Source organism: Lagopus muta, chromosome 7 (genome assembly GCF_023343835.1).
Source record: "Lagopus muta isolate bLagMut1 chromosome 7, bLagMut1 primary, whole genome shotgun sequence".
Lineage (NCBI taxonomy): Eukaryota > Metazoa > Chordata > Aves > Galliformes > Phasianidae > Lagopus > Lagopus muta.
Window position 1 is genome coordinate 43,892,260 of NC_064439.1, and position 25,705 is coordinate 43,917,964.

General features: G+C 36.6%; 1 protein-coding gene across 39 annotated transcripts in view; it reads right to left on the minus strand.

The window, feature by feature from the left end:
* The window catches only part of CLASP2 (cytoplasmic linker associated protein 2), a 128,206-nt gene that overhangs the window by 30,986 nt on the left and 71,515 nt on the right, over positions 1-25,705 (minus strand). For 15 of the 39 annotated variants that reach the window (XM_048952032.1, XM_048952037.1, XM_048952030.1 and 12 more), the window contains 13 exons: positions 25,483-25,553; positions 23,506-23,565; positions 21,048-21,125; positions 20,346-20,513; positions 18,894-18,949; positions 17,626-17,796; positions 14,789-14,812; positions 12,081-12,098; positions 10,193-10,294; positions 10,030-10,056; positions 6,975-7,001; positions 4,797-4,967; positions 3,753-3,860 (listed from right to left, as the gene is read on the minus strand). In XM_048952032.1, the coding sequence (XP_048807989.1) occupies positions 3,753-3,860; positions 4,797-4,967; positions 6,975-7,001; positions 10,030-10,056; positions 10,193-10,294; positions 12,081-12,098; positions 14,789-14,812; positions 17,626-17,796; positions 18,894-18,949; positions 20,346-20,513; positions 21,048-21,125; positions 23,506-23,565; positions 25,483-25,553 (1,081 nt within the window). The remainder of the gene's footprint in view (positions 1-3,752; positions 3,861-4,796; positions 4,968-6,974; positions 7,002-10,029; positions 10,057-10,192; positions 10,295-12,080; positions 12,099-14,788; positions 14,813-17,625; positions 17,797-18,893; positions 18,950-20,345; positions 20,514-21,047; positions 21,126-23,505; positions 23,566-25,482; positions 25,554-25,705) is intronic. The other 24 variants (XM_048952048.1, XM_048952050.1, XM_048952044.1 and 21 more) reach the window with 8 other exon arrangements.

Genomic DNA, 25,705 nt, shown 5'->3' on the forward strand with positions numbered 1-25,705 from the left:
ACAGAAGGATAAAGATTGACAAGTTCTCTGATTATGTAGAATAGAGAGGTTTATGTACACTGTATATTTCATGCATGATTTTTTAATTTAAAGGATTAAGAGTAGATTAAAAGCAAAGATGTTCAAGTTCAAAGAAAAAAGGAAGCAGAGGTACACACACACACACACACACACACACACAAAACTAATTCACTAATACTGCTTTTCCATGGCGGTAGCTGCGATTCTACAAGTTCAAGAAGCAGAGTTCACACACCAAACAGTTTGGAAGAAAGTAACTACTGCACAAACTGTGTTAGCAGCTGACAACTGGCATTAGCTTGAGTTCTTGCCCATGTGCAGATAAGCTAGCCTTTACTTAAAATCACCACTTCACAGGTGGAAGTTAAAGTCATTCAATTGTAATTAAAAAAATTAAAGAAGTTAGTGTAATTAACATTTCACGTTTTTATTGCTTTCTTAACAGTGTATGCCGGTTACTATGGCTGCTGAAAATCCTTTGAAGTTATGGAAAGCTGGAACCAAAGATCCTTAAGGACTTCTGAATGAAAAGGAGCACCCTCTTTTTTTCTGACGCTTCTATAAAAAAAGGGTCTTTCAGAGATTCTAGAACAGTTGGCCTACACAGTACTGCTAGTATTTTCTTTCTTATATCAAGCAACATTGATGTTTTTAACTAGTCAGTTTCCTTCTGCTTCTGCTTTCCTTCTGTTCTCTTAATGCAGAATTTTACAATCACGTAACTGAAACTGGCTTTCAAGTCTAACCAAAGTGACCTGCATCCCAGACACAATACCACAATTTAATGAAGAACTGAAAATGCAAATTTTTTACACCTGCTAGATACATAAAGCAGTAAAAATAGAAACCAGGAATTAAATGAATGAATCGCTGTTTATTCTGATTATCATACACAATCTAAGAGCCTGGTCTGAACTGAGCAATTCCAACACAGATCAAATCACAGCTGAGGAAGAACATATCATTTAACCTGAGTCAACCTCAAAATGATCCTGAGCACTGCAAAGACCCCAGAAACAACACTGTTTTTTCCCCTTTCTCTGCTTTTTACAGAGGTACAGCAAAGTATTTTATACCAAGTGAAATCTGCATAAAAATGGTTAGTTAGGTAGCTTTATTAAGAAAATAATACTTTATGGAATACCTGGCTCTTCAGAACACACATCTCAGTATGGAAAAGGAGACAGAACATGTCAAAACATGTGCATCAAGAGTGAAATAACTGGAAGTACATGCAACAGTGGAGTAAACCTTTTCATTATTTTCCACCAACAAGCCCTGAAAACTAAAGGTAAACTTCAGCCATATAATTCAGGATGATCCTGTCTCCATATACGTTTGAATTATGCTGGAAATTTCCTAGGACAGTGAAAGGAGGCACCATTTTCGATCAAATGCATCTCGTTTCAAAAAGTATTTTCAAGAATATTTTTTGTACCCTTTGAACAGCAGAAGTAACGTATTTATTATCAATAATTAAAATGAAGAAAGATAAGATTAATCAAAATAAGAACAATTTTGAAAGGACTCAAAATAGCAACGTGTTTCTTGACTACAGTATGAAAATTACACTGGCTTGCTGTTTAATATCAGCTGCATGTAAGAGAAAAATTGGCCCTTCCATACCAGCTACCAATCTCCTGCTAGTCAGTGGCTGTTCTCTCTCCCTTTGTGGTCTCACATTAAGATGAGGCTACAGAAGCACTTCACACAGAGAAGCAACTATAAAACAAGCGTGCCAGTGTACCTGAATGGTTTAGCACTTCCATTAAGCAAAACTTCCTCTGCTAAACACCAGATAACACAAACATTTCCTCCCTTCCCCAAGACCATGTGTAACTATTTCTAGTTACAGAAACTGATTTGTCTTCTAATTCTATCCTTGAAAAACATTATTATTTTTTTAATAGAAATCAACAACATCTCATAAGACAAAGCTGTTCTAACTGAATGACATTTAAAATTCATAAGTAGAAGGATTTCAGGTTTCTTTCAGATATATTTGCTTGTTTATTTTTAATTCTAACTGCCATACTTGCTACTTTGCATTCCCTGTGCTATCAGTCATTCAACCTATTGTATTTGTACAGGTATTTGTTCTGAAATCTAATACAAAAATTAAACTCCATCTATAGAAATAAAATCTAAAGTAGCATCTGGTCCAATGATCCACTAAATAACACTATTATTGTATTAGTTTAACAAAGATAGATATATATATATTCAATTAACAGCACTGATTAAAAAAATCAAATGTAAATCAGATCTTACAGGCATGCAATTAAATTCAAGGCATAGGGCAGCAAAAGCAGCACAAAAAGAACTGGAAAACTCTCATTTTTAGGAGAAAAGATGTGTGTATGCTACAATACAGTCCACCTATGTGTTTTAGTAAGAGAGACAGGTTTATTACTGGATTCTGCATCATGTCTACTTTTAATTGAGTTTCCCAATTAAACAGCATCTGTGTAGATTAGTATTAGTTACTGAAACAGCTTTCATTCAATTAATCCACACTTCCTCAATAAAAACCATGGCTGACAGGAAGCACACTGCCTTAATAGACTGTAACAGACTTCCAGTGCTAATTAGCAGTACAGTCAGGTGCTTCATCTGAGAGAGAAACCAGAGATTTTCTATATTCAGGATAGGCTTCATGGCTAAAATCACATCGCCTTAAACTGCAAACTATAAAATTCACTGGTCAGTCAGTCAGTCTTACAGAGTTTTGTACTGCTGAAAAAATAGAAATCCAGCACGTAAGTTACTTTCATCAGCATTTGAAACCAAGTTTGTAGCAACCTTGATAAGGATACAAGAAGTCTCCCTAATCCATAGCATGTTTAAGTAATTACAAGCAAACTTCCCTATTCCTTATTCACTTCTCAGAAACACAAACCAGCTTGACATTTATACAAAATCATCTAAGTGTTAGGACAACAAACCAAAATACTCAGTGAAAACAAAACTTACAGCAACTCTAGGAACAAGGACTGAAAGTGGTTACGCTATGTGTGTGAATGTTAAAGTTTTCAACTTCTTTCCTATGTAAAAACACAGTTCAACTACTTCTCTGCTCCATAATCACTTTTTCTATTCTGATTAAAAATAAACTACAAAACTGTACTTTGGTTCACGTACTAGGATAAGGACTCTGCTACCTGTCCTGTTCATCTGTAGCAAACTGAAGGCAGCCTACAACACAGTTACTCCTCTGTAGCGGTTCCTTATCTGTACCACTGCATTACTCCCTTTAATGGCACAGAGTACTCTGATGACAGGATAGCTAAGAACAAAATCAGCTTCATTTCACATATTAACAGATTCTAGCTGATGTAGGGAAAGGTGGAGAATGACAGACAAGCTATATTTTAGTTGTTCAAATGGATTAACTGTTTCTAAGCAATGGATACTCTAACAAAGATCAACAAGTAATTTCAAAAACCCTCCAAAAGCAGAATCACCCTTCAAACAACAACAAACAACTAGGTGCAATGAATCACACTAAAGCTCCTAAATGTTAAGGTAAGGCTAACACTAGCAGAGTGTTTTTGATGTGTGCAACCCATTCACACGTTGGTCAATTTTCCATCCAAGTAAATGGTGAGTGAGCCAAGGAAGGGAAAATAACGGTGGCCTGCTACAAGCTACATGGAGGAGGCATGGATTCGTTAGGTGCAAATAATGAAGGGCAAAGACAGCCATGCACAACAAGGGCTCTGAGTACTTACCAAGGGGTGGAAAAGAGCGGACAGGGCTCGTGTCCCTGCTACTTTCACGGCTGGCCTCCCGACTGCACCCCTGACTCACACTAGGCCGAGGAATGCGGCTGCCTCGTGCTAGTATGATTCAGGGTACAGACAAACAGCAGCACAGAAGGGAGAAGACATAAGAAAAGTTGCAGTTTTAATGATATTCTGCTTTTCAGTAAGATCAAAGATGTATTTCTATGAAAAGACACTGATGATTATGTTGTATTTTAAGTTTTAACTGATTCCACACACTTTCTTGATTGTGCTAGAATACACTAAATGTAGTCAGTTCAGTGGAACTACTTTTTTGGACAGCTAACAAAGTTGATTTACCAACTCTTCACAGAATGGTTGAAAAAACTCTGGAAAAAGATCAGGCTGAACAAGCAATAAAAAAAAATATTCATTCAAAATTTGTGACCACGCTCTAGGTAATCTATTCAACAGTAACAGAAATGAAAAATTAAGCTTTCACAAGAAGGAAAACAGAAAGACCATACTGCTAGGACATAAATCAAAAACACAAAATAAAGAAGATGAAGAACTGCAGCAATACCTACTGAAAAACACTGTTTGATTTCAGTACAATCAAGTGTAATCAGCTTATACTGTGAGGCACAGGAAGCATGACATTCATTTTTGTATCACAGAAATATATATACACACACACATATCCAGAGGACACAGAAGTAATAAAGAAAACCTTCTTAAAATGGTAGCACTTTTATTTAATGGATGTGGTAGTTTGAAGGGTGAGAATAAGACAAGAGTGAAAGAGGAAAGGAAGAAATGGAGAAGAAAAGAACTACTGCATTTTCAGAGCAAAAAAGCTATCCACTTCGAGTTAGAAAATCTGCCTAGTTTATCAATTCCTAGTGTCAGCATCCAGGTACATTTCAGATTTTTATTTATATGCATTCTAATTTTTACCATCCACCTGTAATGTAAATGCAAGGAATAGTTAGCCAGCACATAACGTAAAATCGTCTGTAAAGAAATCAACAATTCTCTATCAATTCTTACCTACTGACAATCTAGAAGGACTAGCTTCTCGACTGCATCCCTGACTTCTTGGGATTTTGCTTCGTTTCTGTGCAGCTGCAGGGTTCACTAACACTCTCTGAACCCCTGTGTTCATAGTGGAAAGTGTAGTTGTTGTCAAAACTCTTCCAGGAGATCCAGATCTACTGCCAGCTGAAGGCAAAATGAAGGAATGTAAGTAACAGCACATAAAGATGAACAACCAAGGTTTTAAAAAATGCTTAAAAACAGCAGGAAACTGGTGGTAGATTGAAATGGTCTGGAAAAACATACATGGTAAAAATGTGAAATTCAAAGCACTGGTACAAGTTCTTAAGGAACCACACAGCAGGCAGATACAGTTATCAGTACAAGGAAGCACTTGGTGTGGCACTGAGCACTAGGTATGCTCAAGAAACCACAAACTGCATTTCCCATTTTCATCATCAGTTTGGACATCCCTGACACAAACACTGGCCTGTTCTTTCAAATTTCACTGTGTCATTAATCATGTTTTCTATAGTTATGTTAATAAAACAATTTTTAATAGAACAGCTAGGAAGCTGAAGTGAGCAACTATAAACCAGTGATTCTATCATTATCCCAGCTCTTCCAATGCCACCAATGTTATTATAGAACAAAATCATCGTTTTCCTAACATATGAACTCTTCTTACATGCTCCTTAAAGCACAGGTTCTTCAAACTTAGAGGAGTTAAATAAAATGCCACTGAAAACAATTCAAATATTCACATTCTTTGCTGAGGAGATTAGTCCACAAATTTAAAAGCTTTAAACAAGGTTAAAAAGAACTGATCAGGACATTCTATTTAAACACCCTGTACCTTTTATTAACAGCTTACAGTACTATTGTATACTCTGAAGTACACAGGAACTGTTCATTTCAGCACAGCATACCCAATACAAGAAACTTGTCAATGGTCCCTGATGTGGATCCATCCTTTGACATCGCTCTTAGAGCACATGTCAGTTCTATGCCCTAACAAACAATCCACTCTTGTTTTACAACTTTATATATCAACTGGTGGTAAATTTATTTGTATTTCCAGCTGCGGAATTGAACAATTCTGACCAAAGACATGGCAAAACACAATTTAAACCAAAGGTTAATTATGTGCAGATAAGAATATTCCATTAATCTTTTAAAAATAACCACGTAACCATATGACTTCACCTATGCTATCAAATCTATGACCTTAACATGCAACAGCTTAACTAAGTTTCATGGGATGCTTCTTATGAGGTATACTTTATTAAAAAAAATGAGTTTAATAAAGCTTGACTGTATGGGAAAAGAAACAAAAAACAAAACAAAATGTAGGCTAGGTGAAGGGAGAAAACAAAAAATATATACCATGCATATACCTTCAGGTTCATTGTTTGAATTCAAACTTGAAATGGTTATTTAGCAAAATGCCCTTTTCCAAACTATGGACCTATTCAGCAGAAATGATAAATAGATTTTAAACAGCCTAGAAAAAAATAAGCATAGCTTCTATAATCGGGGGGAGTGTAGGGAAGGAAAAAGAATAGGCAAGTTGATAAAACTGCTGTGGTCTGCAGAAGTTAAGGGTTTGTCAGTTTCTTCATGTTGGGGTAATTCAACTTATGCCTGATGCTACTATTCTGCACTCCCACTTTCCAGTATCTCCAACCCAGATGCTGGAAAAACCTTTCACTGTCCCCGAGATTTTTAGACTATTTTCTATAATACATCAGAAACTGGAGAACTTCACTTCTCCTCAGAATACACAGGAGGAATATAACCTCTCATTATTCTAGCTTATTTTTAATATCTTTTTGTCTGACCTGCAGAGCATAACACTACAGCCTAAATAAACCAAACCCAGTGTAATATCCTGAAAACGTTATTTTAAGAGCAACACCATTGTCATGCTGCTCTTAACACCACCATCAGCATCAGATCTAAACACCGAAAACTAGACGATTAATTAAAAAGGGGCAATTACTAAAACAGTATTCTCAACTGACAAAACCCTCCCAGTTCTGCTGCCTTCTGAGGAACAGTTGCACCATGGGAGTCAAGTGCAGCATGTGCAAAAAAGCAAGCCAGAATTTCTGCTGAATAGGGGCCTTAAAATGAGGTGTGTAAAACAGGTGATCAAACAATGATGTATACACAAATTCTGTAGACTCTTACCACCAATGGGGTTAGCAGACTGTGATCCTGAACAAGTGTAAAGGCAGGATTGGGGTGGGGGTTTATAGTCCATGAAGAGGGAGGGAGCAGAGCAGATTTAAAAATGGATGGCAAACGGAAATAAGAAAGCTTTAGTCATTTCACACAGGAAAAAAAGCCACAAGGGGGTTATGCTAAAGCAGTGCTTTTAAGTAGCTTCCACGATTGAAGAACTAAGCTCAAATGCCATGTACAAAGCAGATGAAGCAAAGCTGCACAAGCAAATTACAATTCTTCAGCTTTCTAATCAACAACTGGGTAACACTGAAGAATTAATTTCAATTAAACATGAAACTGTAGCTTTCAAATTACTTTAAAAAAAATGCTAGGTTGCCAAAACAACTTCAAAATTTCAACAGCTGAACAAAAATTACACACAAGGCCAAAACATATTTTTGTTCAAGACAGACAGCAAAGGAACTGAGCTGCAAGTGCGGTGGATGACCAAAAAAAAAGCAAACAACTTTCACAATGGCACATTTGAAAAGACTTGCATGTAATTTAGGGTTTTCCTCTTTCTCAATTCATATGAAGTGTAACAGTAAGAATTTGTTTCCATTCAAAAATTTTATTCTTTCTCTGAATGAAGACTAATTTAATTTTAGCATATTAACTGACAACCAAATAGAAAGGGACAGGAAAAAACTGAACAATTTTTTCCATGGATAAAGTAATGGGATGCAGGTTGTATAGATATTTACTTTAGGAAACAACTTAATAATTGAGGTAAGTGGAGGAGTAAAGCCCTTCTGAAACCCTAAAAAGCATCATTTGTAAAAGCATTCAGATCTGCAAGTCTTTCACGCAATGAGCTTCGAACAAAAATACTGAATAGCTTTAAACCTAAATTTACAAAAGCATCTGTGTTACAGTCTTTTTTTGTTGTTGTTTAAGAAATATTAAGCTTAAATCTAATATAAATTATTTCCCTGACACAGGTGAGGAAAGTAAACCAGCCCCAGGTAGGGAAACATCAAGAATCTCGCTCCATGCAATGCTGTGAAAATTTTTATTTATATAAAGAAGCATCACCTAAACAGCAGGTATACACTGCCTGACAGCTCTCCTTCACCTTATATCTGCCCTGTTTACCTTCTTTAAAGCGTATCAGAATTCTTGTTCTCCCCAACTTACAGGTTATAATGATCTAACTGAAAGCATCAGTTCTGAACAGATGTAGTGATGAAAGGCACTGAAGATGCATTCTTATATTTAATTTTTACACATTATCACAAGTAAACACATCTAGTTATTTCAATATCTATTCAGCTCATCTCTTTTTATATTGATACAGTAAAAAAAAAAAGAATTATCTTGCAAAAAAACTGTCATCATCTGCAAAAATCAAACTGTACATGCTTCAGTTTGTTTCCTTGGATTTGTAGTCACTTATGTGTGACGTGATGTTTATCATCAGAAAAGTCGTAGATCACTACTTAAATTTTGAATTCCCCTCCCTCCAGTTTATTTTTAAGAATTTATTGCATTTCTTCAAAGACAGATCAGCTCCTTCCACGTATCAGTGGAAAGATACAGATAGTGCTCACTGCTCTTACTAAAGTAGTTTTTAGGTCATTTGCTGTCCCTACTTTGCCCCTAAAGTATTAATCCAAAAATTCCTTGCTTATGATAGAGTTTAGTTGACAATGGGAACATAGAACAAGTTTTGCACAACTTCCGTCACAGCCAATAACTGAGCTTAGCTTTCAACCACAAGTAATCATGGGACCAGATAACTGTCCATGAAAAGTTTACTTAAGAGCATCTCTGTTATTTATTTCATTATTTTTTATTTATTTGCACAGTGTTGGTTTTTGGGTTTTTTTTTTAGAATTTTAATCCACAAAACCTGAAATTATTGGATCAAATTTGATCCAACTATGTCTGATGGAAAATGAATTCTACAGAGTAGAATGGAACTGGAAGTGCTCAATTAGCAAAATAAACAAAAATTTTTCTACTTTTTTAATCTCTAAAATTCTAGTTAGGAGAAATGCGGTCATCACTACGAAGAAAATAAACATTTCTGCCATAAACCATAGAATTAAAGAATTTTACTGAAAGTAGATAAAGTTGGTCAGAAGAATAATTATTACAATGGGACATTGAAAATCTATGCTACTTATTAGCTTTGTAACATGAAATCTGTCAAACTATAGCCTTGGTTAATTTATTTACATTAATTTTATCATTCATGTCTGTTCCTTTCATTAATTTAATTAAATTCAAGTTAATTAGAAGATGTTTAATGCATTTCACTAGATGAGACAAAGCTGAAAACCTGTAAACAATATAGGTATGTTTTCAGAAGAAGTTGGCTGTAGGCATCAGGTAACAAACAAATTGCCATAGGTCTGCCGGTGTCAAAGAAGGCGAGATAGAGTCAGGTCTCCAATTAATGACAGGCAGCTCAACTAGATGGGAAATTCTCCATTTGCTTTTGTTTACGAGCACACAAGAAAATTGCTGGGGATCAGCTAGCATACAGCAAATTTATTCTTTACAACTTCAGGTTTCAGCACAAGCTACAGAACAGACTATCTGCTTAGTGTGTAGCGCTTTTTGTTCCAAAGAGATAAGTAAAGGGAAGGTAATGTCTGTAACACAAAAAAGGAGTAAATATCCAAGGACCAACATAGCGGCCTAGCTTAAAATGAAATTTGCTGTTTCTGGCTGAAGATATGAGACTTTTTGAAAAATGAAAGACTAATTTTTAAGGTTAACACTGCAGACACCATTCAGCCTACACATTTTTCTGAGTTATTTCTCCATGTGTTACATATAATAGACACAGATATTTTACTGGTGTTGTGTGTTAAGGATTTGGGGAGGAGGGGGAGAGAAGAATGTTGAGGGGTTATAGTTGAAGAAAGAATTTAAGGGTAGGGTTTGCTTCTTTTTACATGATCTAATTGAACTGACAAACTAAGACCTAGCCTACTATTTTGCCCAGAGAAAAACAACATGAATTAGAAAAGCATGCAAATACCACTGACCCAAAACACTGAAAAAATACCTTCATTTTTCTCTGGCGATGATGAACCTAAGGCACAGAACAACAACTCAGTATGTAGCTTGGTTTTTTTTAAATTAACTTTGACTGTAGCCATTTGTCAATGAACGTTTGCTAAAGCATTTGGCCTTTTATCAGGTTTATCTGAGAAACAGCAAATACATACGCTGAGACTGAGAGACCACTTTGGTTCTACTCCGTCCTCTGGAATCTGTTTTAGAATTTCCAATACCAACAGAAGGTGTTGAAAGCTTCGTTCGTATACGACCTATAACAGAAAAGTTGCATTAAGTTAGTTTTTCACAGCAAAGTAGAAAGTAAAGCATTAGTGGCATTTACTAATATGTTCTTAAATTTCTGTACATAAAAACAAAGCACAATGTAAAAGGTGAAAATTCACTTGGGATAATTAGTAGAAATTTGAACATATTTTAAGGACTTAATAATTGAGGGTTCAGAAGACTTCTCTGATGCTACATGCCTCAGTAAATTATTTGCATGTTACATTTAAACGCCCTGAACTAGTTAGTTCTTGCTTACTACATGAATATGTTGATCACATTACAAAAAGGGAAATTTATTCAATATAAAACAGGCAATGCAGCTGCTAATATTGCACATTTGGTCTGTTCATTAGTACCTGTGTTTATAATTCTAGTTTCACAGTCACAAAACTACAAAACTAGCCGTGTTCAATTTCTGAATAGGGTTCTGAGATTTCTTCCTAAATTCTGTGTTCTTTTAAGAAACCTGAAAACTATCTTCCCTATTACTGTACTGTTTTCCTGACCATGGTAAAATAGACTTCTATACGATTTACAGCAATTAGTATTAATAATATTAAGTAAATTTAAGTTTCACTGTCAGCATGATATAAAAAAACACTATTCCTCTCAGCAGAAAGAAGAACTGACAATTCCAAAACAACAGAAATCACTTCTTTCTAGAATGCCAGAGGTTGAAGTTTTTTGCACTATTAGCCATGTCCCTCATAAATGTTCAAAGAACAATGAAATTACCAAGGGGTAATTTCAGAGGGGAAAAAAAAAAAAAAACACACCCAAAACCCTCCCATAAAACTGTGCTAACCATGCTTCTCAGAAGTTTCACAAACAAAACCTAGAAGGTTTGAGCATCGTGGACCTAGCTCCATGAGTAATTCATTTTTTGAAATAGAATAAATTAAATGCTTTCTAGACATGTGCAGTCAATATTAGACCCAGAATAACTAGGCACACAGACTATTCTTTAGTTCTAGTCTCTTTAAGCTTTCCACACCAGAATTTGGAGACCAACCAAGTTAATATTATTCATCCGAGTAGAGGGAATAGCTATAGATGAGAGTCTATAAGAAGAGAACCAGAATAAAGGAGGTTATTCACTAAACTACCAGAAGAAATACGTTAGCAAGATTGGTTAGATTAAGTACTCCAAACTCTACTAGTTATCCCCATGCAATGGCAGTATTTTCCCAATGAGTGCTGTGAGACTGCAAGGCATGTAGACTGTGTTCAGAATTTGGCCCCAAAACATAGGAATACAGAGTGCCACTATTTTACTGCTGTGTTAAATCACCAATTGGAACCTGGTTCAATTTCATTAAAGTGAAAAATAAAACTAGAACGGCAACAAGCAGTTTGTATTCATGAGGCAAATAAGCTGTTATCTGTCATTAATGACGTTTAAACAAACAGCACACTGAAAATTGATTCACAAGTCTCAAAAAGATGAATAGCAGCACCTGTTTCCCAGAGCATGAGCATATTTGATGAATTATCTGTGACTTGCTTTAAAAATAAAATAAACACAAAACTATAAAGCTCTTATATTTTCACACTGAAAATGTTAAGCAATGATACTTGTATTGCAGATGAGTACTAGAGAATTAATTTAAAAATACTACACGACAACCAAGTATTAGATGCATAAGCTATCTGGAGTTACGTATCTCCACAGCACCCCAAGAAGACCACACTGTACTTTCAAAGCTTAATTTGTATCAATGAAAATATAAAGCTGAAAATATTAGCTTTTCTAACAAAATGTTTTCTTACCATCTTCAGAAGCTGTTCCTAAACAGAAAAAATAACAAAACACATGATATTCCAAACAACAGTGTGCGTCTTTAATTCCTTTTCTGAGATAATCTTAGGAATCTTGACAAATTCTACCAGATCAGGAAGAGGTCTAAAACCTGGATTACAATTCCATTATTGAACTGAAGCGGAATTATCAAAAAACTCCCGTGCTACACTTTCAGTAATTTACAGGAATGCAACACACAGCACTGCCTTCCAAACTTGTCACAAAAACACAAGGAAAAAAATAGAAACAATAAGTAAGGCAACTAAATGAGATCCTGACCAAAACAGACTTTATAAATATTCTAGTGCAAACTTTTCTGATGTAAAACATACTACTATACGTTATCTCAGACAAGAACACATCACAAGAAATGTGTTTCACACAGTAGCCAGTTATAACTCTTCAGAAACTCCACCAAGGAGAGTTTCTTTTTGATGCATGATCACTTTCAAAATCTACATGAGATTAAGTTTTGTTCAGAGAAGTGAGCAGATAGAACAGGAGCTTGCTGAAACAAGATCGCACTTGAACAATTACGTCAACTTTAACAAGGCTAAACTATGACAAAACAAGTGGGACAAATGTGACGTCAGTGCATACGAATCAATGAGAAGCTATCTCTACAGTGCTCCATTTCTCCAAGCTCCTCTGAAACAGATCTGATGATAATAGAAAAATATACATACAGTAACACTGCTAAAATGTTAAATGGACTAAAAAAAATAAACACTCAAAGGGCAACTCCATTTTTCTTTTCATTCTATACTGTTCCAGCATATCTGACTGTGACTTCTTCATATTGCAATATCCTTAATATAAGTCCCTACTGTTAAAACCTGCCTCTAGACTTTAACTCAGTGTATATTTCTTCACAAAAATCAGGTACAGAAATACACATGTAGGAGTGCCTCAGTTCTGCCAAATCAAATTTGCTAGTGTGTGTTAAGAAAAAACATACAAACAAAAAAAAGAACAGAAAACCCAATATTCTTTTAGAGCTTGATCTTGGAACATTTAAGCCAGGCTAACAGCTAGCTCTCATCCTAGGAGGAGTGGTGCTGCTTCTCTTTTATCCACCTTTGAACACCAACCAACCTGTCTGGACAGTTAAAGGTTCACTGTCAGTTTCAAGAGATTAAAAAAAAAAAGAATACTTTCATCTCTGTTCTATCTAATTACCTTTCTGGAATTTCTTCACCTACAGAAGTTCATAATGGAGTACTACAAAGCATGAGTGAAAGAAGTCATAGAAACAAGGCCATGATTAGCAGTAGAAAGAAAAAAAACTTCTTGCAGGAAGCAGTTAGATCAGAGCAGCTGTATGATAAACTACAACTTGAGAGTTAAGATGTGTTCATTCTGTCTCACATCCATTTCTACAGATTATCCCACCAAAAAAAAAAAAAAAAATCATTGCTCTCATCAATTGTGGAGCACTTCCCCTTTTAAACAGATGTATGGGACACCTCCACAAGCTATGACACAAGTCCTTAAGAAAGCTTTTTCCTGGTGACAACGTGCAAAATGCACACAGCAAGTGCTCAGCACAGTCTAAATCCTATTATGTGCAATACAAGGAAACCCGATATGGAAATAAGTAAGATAGATACTAAAATACTGTACCAGAAAATCGTATTTTATTGACTTGCCACCTGCAATACCCCAAAATAGCTAAAATTCTTCCCAGAGGATCTCTCTTACGGCTACATGTGCACAATACTGAGCTCTGCAGAGACCTACCTTCCCACTATTTTCACTTCTGTGCATATTTTGCCTGTATTTCCCCCAGGAGACTCAGTATATGCTGTCTATGACAGGAAAAACATCACCTGCTCTGCTTTCAGTAAACTACTCATTCTTCTAAACGTGCTCTGTTAAAATGCATGTGACAAGAGTTATGAATTAAGTAGCAAATGCAACTGACTTGTAAAGTGTTTCCCAACAAGAAATTACCATTACCAGGCATCGACACGGGAAGCATTACTTGCACACACCTGAAAAAGTCTAACAAGTACTATGAGAAACATGACTCTCAATTGCCCTTCAATTATGATAAAAACATAAGCCAACCCCATCCATATGTAGTGAACTAAGAAAACGTTAGTGCTAAAGCATAGCTGGACTACTTGGTAAGCTATCTAAAAAGGTAGGTCTCCTCAACAAACTGTTCTTTAATAGAATTGCATGGTATTATGTGACTTACAGGGATGTAAAGTTAAGCACTAGACCAGATTCTGATGGGAGCAATTTCTAAAGAGAAAATTCTAATTTCATTTTAGAAATTCTTAATTATCTGCTTATTCTGTTTTCCAAAGGCTATTTTGCCAAAAACTCCAAAACAACACAAACAAAAAAGCTGACTTCAGAGATAGAACTAAGAAATACAACAAAACTAGACCTTGTCACAAAAAGAAATTTAACTACAGAATTGCTCTGTAATTTTTTTCTTATTTGGAGTAATAGCAAAATTCTGATAAAAGTTTCTGTTGCTGATGTATTCAAAACATTGACAAATACATATACACAACATATATATTAAGACTTTAAGATTACATAGGAGTTAATGAAAATAGTACATGTTAATCAATAGACAAACACAGTAAACATTAAATATTTTACATAAAAGACACTTTAACATAATTAATAGAATTAGAGGACAGACTAAACAATTTCTTACCATCCATCTTGTCAGAAGTATCCTCTTTGTTGAAAAAGCAGGCAAAGAAACATGGAAAACTTAGTGTGTTAGAATAAAGGTGTTCACAGCAGAGTCATAAAACATTAATTAAGGAAAATACATTAATATTAAATACTGCAGACACAGCTATCTAACTTGTGCACGTATAAGCTAACTTAAGTAAAACTGGTTTCTGTCAGCCCAAGGAACAATATTACAGAGCAAGGCACAAGTAAGTACCCTGCATGGGGATGCTAAACCTATATTATCCAGATTTGATCAAGCCTTTGTAGTAAAATATTTATCTACTGTTTCATGCTTGGCTTTCAGCATCAATATACATATGTATCATTACTGAATTACAATATCTTATGAAATTTGCTCCTCAAGATGGGCTAAGGGACAGGAAGGGAAGAGACATCACAATAAAAACAGAGGCAAAATGGGACAAAGTTCCACTCAGGTTTAAAAGCATTAAAGATTCACAAGTTCAGCTGGAATTGCTTATTCTGACAGTAACAATCTGAATTAAAATATTTAATGTGCAACAGATATAATTACAGCTCAAGTCTCCTCAACAGGCCATTACCTATTAAGGATGCCAAAGCTAGTCAACGTTCAGAATAACTAAAGAAGGTCCTCCTGTATCTAGAAGACTCTTAAAGTAAATAACGAATACAAATGATTTAAAACAACAAAAACACACATAGATACACATAATAATTCTTATAGTAATTAGCTAAGAGACAGAGACAAATACTAATTACTATGCTTATGAACTTGTTCTCTTAGGTTCTACATTTTGCAGCTATTTTATCAAAAGGTAGATGTTACTTTTTCAGTAAGGGTGAGAATGAATCAGGATCATACTGAGAAGTATTCCTTTTGTGTGACTGTTAACAAACCTTGGCCTCCTTCACCATCACTACCTTTGTACAATCCATCTATAACAGCATTTCAGTTTTCTATCTATCACTACCTGTCACATTATCTTGCCATTTCAATTCAACACTGTACTCTTTTCCACAAGTCATCGTATCCACTAGCAAGGCAAAACTTTCCCATTACTCAGAACCCTCAAAAGAATTTGACATGGACTTACAGATCACGTATTCACCACTCCCCATCTACAAACTCCAATGAGAATATGCCATTTCTTTATCTCTGTTATTTCCCCACATAAAACCACCACTCTTTACTTCCCTAAAAACCTCTGTGCCCTTCTTAACTCCTGCTTCCAAATTCTGTGCATGAATCACACACATGGCTTAAGATATTCTGAAAGCAAACCAGAATTCCAAACAAGAGCTAAATTTCTGTGAAATCTGTAATGAGGAAGTAAACCCCATGTTCCACAATGAATAAACACCAACAGATTTCTCTCTCTGCTTTCCACTTGACATTTTTCTCCTCCTCCTACTGCTATGTTCATTATCACTTTTATTTTCCTATGAGTCATCTCCACCTTCACCTAAGAACCACAGTTATGTCCTCTTGCCCACCAAAACAGACTAAAAAATACTCTGATCTTGAAGAATATTAACTCCGCTTATCTCAGGCTTTCAGACATTATGCAAGGAGTATCAATTCTCCAACTGAAAGTCTCCCCTCCAGCAAGCAAACTGAGCAGCCTAACCCTAGTCTACACCCCACACTTCCCTGATCCCCCGTGTGGGCAGTAGAGGGAGCCCACACCCCATGCTAAAGTCCTGCTCCAAGCAGTGTTCTTTCTCAGCAGCACTGCAAACACACTGGGTCCACATCCAGTAGTGGTTCCAAACCACTTCAAGTAGGCACTGATGACAAAAGAAGCAGCTCACTTAAACCTAACTAAAAACACAATCAAAACCTTGGATAACATAGCTTACATCCTTATATCCTAACATCTCCCAAGGCACAAAACAAACTGAAAAGGTAAAGAAAAGGTTTGGTTTTTGTTTTTTTAAATGCTTAAAAAGGCTAAATAAAAAGTACTTTTTTTTTTTCTTCTTTTTTTTTTTTTTAAATATGATTTCTCTGCCTCCCTTGTGACCATGACTGGCAATATCACTACTAGAATTTGCCTCCTTGGTAGTCTAGCAGGAACATAGGCTGAGAAGAAAAAACTAGCAGTGAACACTGAATCTCACCCCTACGTTAAGGATACATGCCTAGTATTCCTTTATTCTCCTTATGTGATGGTGAAATTTAAACTTCGAAGTTCTACCATCACTATCAGTTCTTCTGCAAACCTGTAATTTGCAGAGCTTTCTATGTCTAACAGCAAGCATTCCTGACAAGCAAGATTATCACTCAGGTGGACAAAAACTACTTTCACAGAGTTTTATGAATGGACTTGGGAAGCTCTCTCCAAAATCGGCTGTATACATTTGTGCAACAGTTTGTATTATGTGAAGAAGCCACTACTTAATACAAAGATGTCTCATTAACTGATTATTTTACAGCAGTGCTAAAGAGCTGAGAAAAAAAACATGGAAATCAAGAGTCCTAGTACTGATTTCCTTTTTACTTTTGGATGCAAAAAAACCACGATCACCATCTGCTGTTAAGTGAAGGTATCGTGCCTTCCAATACACAGTGTAATACCAGGTTAAGATGTTTAAAGAGCATAGTATGAATATATTCTTTACATCAGTATTCTTCTAGCAGAAGGAAAATAAAACATCTAGCAAAGTTGGTAACTTACGTGAGAAAATGTGCTCTTTTACAACACTCCAGCAAAAATGACAATGAGAGTTTTCCAAAAGTAGGCTTGTCTTCCTGTAACTCTTTGAAGAAAAGCCTCAGAAATAATTCCCCAGTAAAGATAAAGACAAAGATAAAGATGTTTCCCTCACCTAGTGAAGCATAAGATCCTGGAGGCAGACCAGCTGCTGACAAGCGCCCAGCTCCAGCTGTCTGTCCAGAAGCATGGCGAGCCTTTGCCCCTGCAGCAGCATTAACATCAATGTCACTGCGAGACCTTTGCAGAGTTCCTGGGCTTGGAACACTCTTGCTGCTGCCCGAAACTAGTAACAACAACAACAAATTGTTAGTAATGAATACAATTAATCGTATTTGCAAGGTTAATGTTTTCTACTGCTGCAGCAAACCTGCAAAAAACATGTATGTCACACAAATAAAGTTAATATAAATGCAATATTGTAAGGACATTAAATAACGTTGGACACGTTGGCATGAAACTCAGATAAAGAACAGTTCATGTTACAGTATTATTTATTGCCATTCAATATGAAATGTTACCATTTAATGCTATGTGCTCCCATTCTTCTACAATCTGCATAATTAGGAATGTTTATGGGGTTTATTACCCCACTGAATGCTTCAAAACATAATGAAATTCACAGCACCCTTTGTGATATGGAGAGAAGACAGTATTTCCATGATTCAGCTGAGGTGAAGCTTTGGGCAAGCTGACTGAATACCTTCATTGGTTTTGGCCTCATCTTCTATATTTTTTAAATCCATTTCCTCTTACATGCTGAATGTTAACTATTAACTGAAGTTAATTTTCATTGACTCTTCCTTCACAATTTCAATACCAACCAAACAAGCACCCTTAATTAATTACAAGAGGCTTGTAAAAGGGAGTTCAGTGATTTCTTTGGAAAGTCTTACAGAGGCACTACATGGAAGGAGAAAGAAGAGATTCAACTTTGAAAACTGGTGACAATATCAAACTGCTTGACTTCTGCTTTATTTGATTTCTCTCACATACACAGCAGCAGCTACTTTGGAACAGATGAAAGGTACAAGGCATCTTTCACTTGCAAACACCACAAGCCCAATTGTCAGACAGAGACAACAGAACAATGCACTGCTTCTTTGAGAATGACTGTCCCATGACAAAACTCCAAGATAAACAACCAAAGAACAATTCCAATACGTAACAAATCATCTTGTCTTTTGCTCACAACTGAAAATACGTAAAATCCAAGCTGAGTAAGTGGAAAACATAGCAGTAGCTGCAGTTTGCAGACATAACATTATTCAATTCCGAAATAGGGTAAATACTTAACAAAATAAAATGTTAAGTTCCATTTAAATCTTGTAACTCAAAGAACTTTAAAGAATGAATACTGTGCACAAGATAGCACTAGCTTACCTCTGCCTGCAAAGCTGGCTGGGCTGGCTGCAGACCATTTAGAAGATAGAGGACGGCTGAAAGACAAAATCCAATGAACCCATGGAGTAAGGGCTTTTATAAATAAAACATCCCATGTATCAGATCCAAAAGGCAATTAATACACGGTGAAATGAGAGAACAAAAAGGTTATTTATATTTTTTTTTCCTCACCCCTCCCACTTTCTCTGAATATTTCTGGAGAAAAACATTTAAAACTGACTGACTGAAAACACAATCGTTCTTATTGGAGCATCTTTTATATTTTATGAAATTACATCTTCATCACAGAGCATTTCTCCTTTGATAATGCAACCTTCAGTTCACAGAAATATTTAAGGCTGCCACTGCAAGATCTTATTTAACCACAGAGCTGATCTTCAAAATCAGCTGTCATGCAAAAAGAGTGGGAGATAAAAATGACTGATACATAACAAATTATGGGTTGCCTGCAGTAACAAGGAAAAATGGATGGAAGAGGGGAAGCCTTTGTATTTTTAATACAAAAAAGGCAAGGCTGAGAGAAGGTGCATAATACTGTGTATTTACCTGAGTTACTTGGTCAGGTGCTCAAGGATAATGCAGGTGTCAGAATTATTAGGTAATTTCTCACAGAGAATTATGTATCTGCAGCTAACTAACAACCACATACAGTGATTTCCTAATATTAATACCTGGCGTTTTGGAAGCATTTTGTTGCAAGCCCGGGGTTAAATTCACCTTAAATTGAGCTCCAAAAAGTCCTAGACAACTGTTATAATTTCATCACTTACACAATCTACTGCAAATGCCATTTCATTTAAGCAGTTTCAAATAGAGCTTGTTTCTTGTTTTGTAGGGACAAGTCATCATATTTTTTTCATCCCATAATCTCCTTTCTCTTTTTTTTTAATCAATGATCTAGGAGATCTGTAAGTACAGCGAAGTCAAAAATCATGGAGAATTAGACAAAGTAAAACCATGTCCCTATTTCCTAGGGTAGTAAACACAGGGAGAACTTATCTAGTTATCAATATTAGAAGCTAAAAACTCAGTTTTGTGTAACACAGGGAAAATAACATCTATCCAATAAAAAATTACTCAAGACTCAATTAAAAATACATTTCCTGCATAGTAACTACTTCTATTTATTGTTCTACCCCTTCCTTTCTGTGATACTTAAGTTCAAATATCTGCAAAATTACATGCAGTACAAACTTCCTGCAGTACAGGAAATAACAGTTGGTAGTTTAAGAGTACTTTAAAATTTTAATTTCTGTATAACTTAGTTTTTACATTACTGGCAGGTCATTAACAACATGTTTTAACACTTTCAATTTTCAGGTAAGCAATACAGATCAATTTGAAGAAGAGTAATTAATCGTATCTGAATAACATTTTTGTAAAAAAAATACAGTAATTTTTTAGACTGAGAAGTAGGTAAGTGACCCTTACTTGAGGCTCTCCTGTGAGCTAGAAGATGACCTGTCTGACTGAGGGAGAGATGCTATACTGCCAGAATTCTTCAAGTACGTCTGGAGGCTTCTTTGATAAGGCGGCTCAAGGGAATTGTACAGAGTCTCTGCTTCACTAGGAAAGTGATTTCTAAGACCCAAATAAGCCCTGTAAAAAAAGAAAACAACCAACTGTAACTGTTCTTTATTTTCTTTAAAATATAGTCAGGATATTAAAGATTACAAGGGATGAGAGCAAAAGGAACTTGAATTGGAAAGACAAAGTATAAGAGAAACTCACCAACTCAGTAAGAAACTGATTAAATTGACCTGAGACATCTTGAAAACAACTGAGTCTCTCTGTCCTCTGAAATTTTCCACTCACTTATTGATTCTAAGGGTAAGGAACAGTAATTCTACTAATTCTACTCTGGCCTAAACTAATGAAAATGCTGAAAAAAATTTGATAACTTTATTCATGAAGAAATCTGCAAATACTTTAAGAAGGCAGCAATTGCCTCTATCTTTAGAGTATTTTTCTTACAATAGAAATCAGATGTTAGTTGAAGACTCTGAGAACAGACACGTAACTTTTCAATCTAACTTCTGCCCTTTTCTGTGGCTAACACATTATGTATTGTCACCCTTCAACCCCTCATATAAAATCTACACATTTTCAGAGCAAAAAGTAGTACAGACTTACTTCCTTGCCTCCACTCTTGCTTCTGCATCAGCATCATGAATGCCTTTCTTGATTGTTTCAACTAAGACAGCTGCATGCCTAGAAGACAAACATTCCTCATATTATTTTGCTTCTCCAAATTCAATTCTAAAGTAAGTAGTAAAGTTTAAATAGTTAAAATATAATAAAGTATAAAAAAAAAAAAAAAAAGAAAGCAAAGGGAGAAGTTCTAAGGTATGAAGCAAACAAATGCTTAAGCGTAGTGATGATATAACTGCACTGCTGTAGAGGCTTAAGAAGGCTTCCCAGCTATTTCCTTTTCTGAAGGTAGAAACTGTGTTTTCTAAAAAAGTAAAGGCTACAGCAAAGGCAGACAAATGCAGGTTTGTTTTTTTTAAACAAAACAAACACATGAAAACAAGAAAACTTCTTGTTTTCTTTAAGCCTCTGAAATGCTGACTATGTGTAAATACAGAGATATTTCAACAGTTCACTTCCTTGAATCAAAAAGTCTCTGGAAGAACCAACGAATATACCATGTGGGAAGGCACCCACAAGAATCACCAAGTCCAACTCCCGGCTCCACACAGAACAACCCAAAACTCTAACCCTATGTCTGAGAGCATTATTCACATGCTTCCTGAACTCTGGCAAGTTCAGTGTCACTGACACTGCCCTGGGCAGCCTGTTCCTTCTGCTGCAGACCCTGTCCCTAACCCCCAACCCGGCCCTCCCCTGGCACAGCTCCATGCCGTTCCCTCAGCCTGTCGCTGTCACACAGAGCAGAGCTCAGAGCTGCCCTCCGCTCCCTGTGAGGAGCTGCAGCCGCCACCGGGCCTCTCCTCAGCTCCTCTGCTCTGGGCTGAGCAAACCAAGGGACCACAACTGTTCCTCATACAACTTCCCCTCCAGACCCATGCCCATCTTCACAGCCATCCTTTGGAAGCTCTCGAACGTTTTTATGTCCTTCTTTATGTCCAGTGCTGGAGGTGAGGCCGCACAGCACAGAGCACAGCAGGACAGCCCCTTCCCTCTCCCAGCTGGCAGTGTGACCACCTCTGATATACCTCTGGGTACTGCTGGCCCCTGGGGCTGTCGTGGCAGAATGCTGTCTCATATTCTTGCCATCAGCCAGAACCCTCAGATCCCTTTCTTTCTGTGGGGCAGCTCTTCTGCTTCTTGTCCTCAAGTTTGTACCCATGTCCTGGGCTGCCCGACCCCAGGTGCAGAACTTAGCACTTGCTTTTGTTCAACTTCACACCTTTGGTGATTGCTCAGCCATCACATGTGTCGAGATGTTCAAGATGTTTAGATGTGGTACTAAGGGACACAGTTTAGTGGGAAAATACTGGAGATAGTTGGACTGTTGGACTAGATGATCCTGGAGGTCTTTTCCAACTTTTGTGATTCTATGATTCTAAGCTCTGTCTGCCTTTAAGGGAGTCAGCAACTCCTCCAATTTAGTGGCACCCTCAAACTCAGCATACACTTGAGTCCTGCTTCCAGACACCATCTCCAGACCAAGCCTTTATTTGACAGAAAAAGCACCTGATCCTGTAGAGAGGGGTGTGATTTAAAAGGCCTAAATTACATTACTGATTTTGTTAGCTTGCTCTCTGCATTTCTAGAATAACCACTAAAAGCAAAAGAACCAAACAGGGGTTGCATATCTCCTGTTTATGTCATCGGCAAAATGCACTTAATGTCATTTAGGGCAGCCTCTGGGAGATTACTGATATTGAAGAGCATCACCAGACACATATGTGGAAGCTGCGCTACTAAAATCATGAAGTATTTGCAACATATGGTGACCAACTAGGAAGAGATTGCTACTTTCTTTGCTACTTGACTCCAGTTCAAACATCTCTTGCTGTGTGCAGGACCAACAATAAGCTCTGGTCAGTGACATCTGCTCTGCTGCTCGAGCCAATCAGGCCTTGGGCACGACACAGCAGTATCCCAGTGGTAACATGGGCATCACAGTGAAGTTTGAGCACCTCCCAGCAGAATTGGCAGGACAAAACTGTCTCACTGCAAAAATGCCTCTACATGAGAGCTCTGGTAAAATTGAGACAAGAAAAATTAAAATTGAGATGCCCAAATCAGAACTGTCTTCTGTTTCTGAGCCAGAGAAGCTGGCTGAGTCCTCAGGCTCCCCTCCTCATTCTCCAGGACAGGATGAGAAAGAAAAATTTGGGATGCTGTTGATAGGAAGAAAAGGATTCACTAACTTTTTCAGATGAAGAGCAATTTCTCATATGCAATATAGGAAGAGAAGGAGAAGATAAGGAGAAGAGGCGGCAGGTGGGAGCGTACAGATTTCCTATCCCTTGGTACCTAAAAGAGCCACATGACCTGCTGTACTAGAAAGGCTGGCAAACATTCAATAACGTAATCAATTCAAGGATTCAACTAAAAAACTTCTGTATTAATATTCATTAGTAGTTTATTATTGGGGAAAAAATGTACAGGCCCATACCTTTCCAAAGAATGTGTTTGCCACTCTTGTAATAACAGGTCTAAAAATTCAAAGGAGCGCCTAAGAAGACAGAATAAAACAATTTAATTAATACTCATTTCTCCAGTGTGCTTGTAGAAAAAACAGAAACTTCAGTATTTTCATTCTGAGGGAAGAAATACTTAACATAAAAGCATGTTTAACTGTTAACACAACTTCAAACTTCAGAAATTTAAACATCTTTAGTTCGAATCATGTTATTACACAACTGGGAGATCGTAAGTTAGGTATGGATGTCTTTTATTTGCCCCCAAGTACAAGACACATCAGTAATTCAAAATTTGCACAAACTGTAATATTTTAATATTAAAAAATAATACATCAATACTTTAATAAGTCAGCTATTAAGTTACACCACAATGTTTTTCTACATTGTTACACCAGCATTGTTTTTCTGTCCCAAACACTATTCCCATCCTTCCACAAGTCTTTACAAAGTACGTCCCATGAAGGAAAACATGACACCATGACACCATTAATATGGGGACATACACACAGAAAGTACTCCTCAGTCTTTCCTGGCACTGAATATAACAAGTTATTTAACTGCATTTATTATAATTCAGAATACCTGACAACACAGCAGACACACGTTAGCAAATGCATATTCTGAAGTATGTCTGAAACTAGATCCTGGTGAACAAATCAAACTGGCACAGCTTAGGAAGGTGTTTAGATAACTGAGACTTTGAAAAGGTAGTAGACTCTATGATATAGAACTCTTATATTTTCTGGATATTTTTCACTTTAGACCTGTTTTACATCATTTTTCTTCTGGCCAAATTATTTGGGCACGTATGAAACGTGGCAAAAAAAAGCCCTGAAAGGATTAGAAGTTCTTCTCATTACTGTAACTAATTTAGTTGGTTTTTTTTTTGTTTTCTTTTTTTTACGAAGGCAGTAAGTCAGTATGAAATACAATTTTGGCTGCCTTCACTGATGTGAAGATCGCGAACTGAAACCATTTTCCTTAACAAAGCTGACGTAAATGGAAATGCTGAAGCCTGCCCAGTGTTTTAAAGTAAAACAGCAAGTTTTAACATGTTACTACAGTTTGGGTTGAGATAGTAGTTGCTTCGGATGAAAATGCAGCTTAAAAAGAGTAAACAGTGTAGGTGCTCAGTTATTTCTGGTAAATACATAGCTATATTGCACTCATGGTTACTGTGGATCCAGAAACAGCGTAAACTGCTTTTGAGAGATTTTGTGCAAAAAATGACAGACTATCAGAAGCAACTGGAGTCATTAAAAGCCCCATCAAGTACTGAAGTATCATTTTTTGGAAAAAACATGCTAAAGACACATAAGCACTTAAAAATGGCAACAGATCGATCCACCATGTCGTACCTCTACCTCAACCCAAAGCCCAGTGCTGTGGTCTGCTTATTAATCTGGCACAGACAGCCTAGTTCCACTTACAAAGTCCTCCATGTGCAGTAGGCAGCAGTATAATGCAGTGTTCCTGCAAGAGCTAACCTCCCTAGGTCTGTCAGGACTAGCCCTAACTGCAGTCAATAATTCAGGCTGGTTCTTAGCAAAGACATGCATACCTAACTTACAATCTCCCAATGCCTCCCAGTACCTGGTCTGTTTGTTCTTGTTACCCTTAGCACCAGAGATTCAACTCAGAACTTTTTTCCCCCTTTTCGATTTTAAAATAAAAGTTGCTTTTTCCTACAAGTGTTAAGAATACTTTAAATAAAATTCTGCAGAAGGACACAGTTCACATCCCTGATTATGTCAGAGAACACTATTCCTTACCAATGTCCAAGTAACTCTGCTTAAATTCATTACTGTTGCTCACTGGAACACACAGTTCCTTGTTCCTTGAGAGCTGACAGCTAAACATTTGTAAAGCTGTTTACTTTCAACAAACAGTTATCATATTTAGAAAGCAACAACCTCCATAATTTGCTATTTGAGTATATTGTAACATACCTTCTAACGGCAACCGATTTTGAGGTACAGTTGCTTGTTATTAAAGGTATGAGTCGGGGCACATGGGTATGCTGAAAAAAGTCAACAAAGTAGTTAATGACAAAAGTATTCCTGAATCTGCACAGTAACAATTAACTCAAACAGAATCAGCAACAATACAAATCACAGTTGGTCTCTTATTAGTAAGCTACATACAGGAGACTACTGCTAGCACACGCATTTA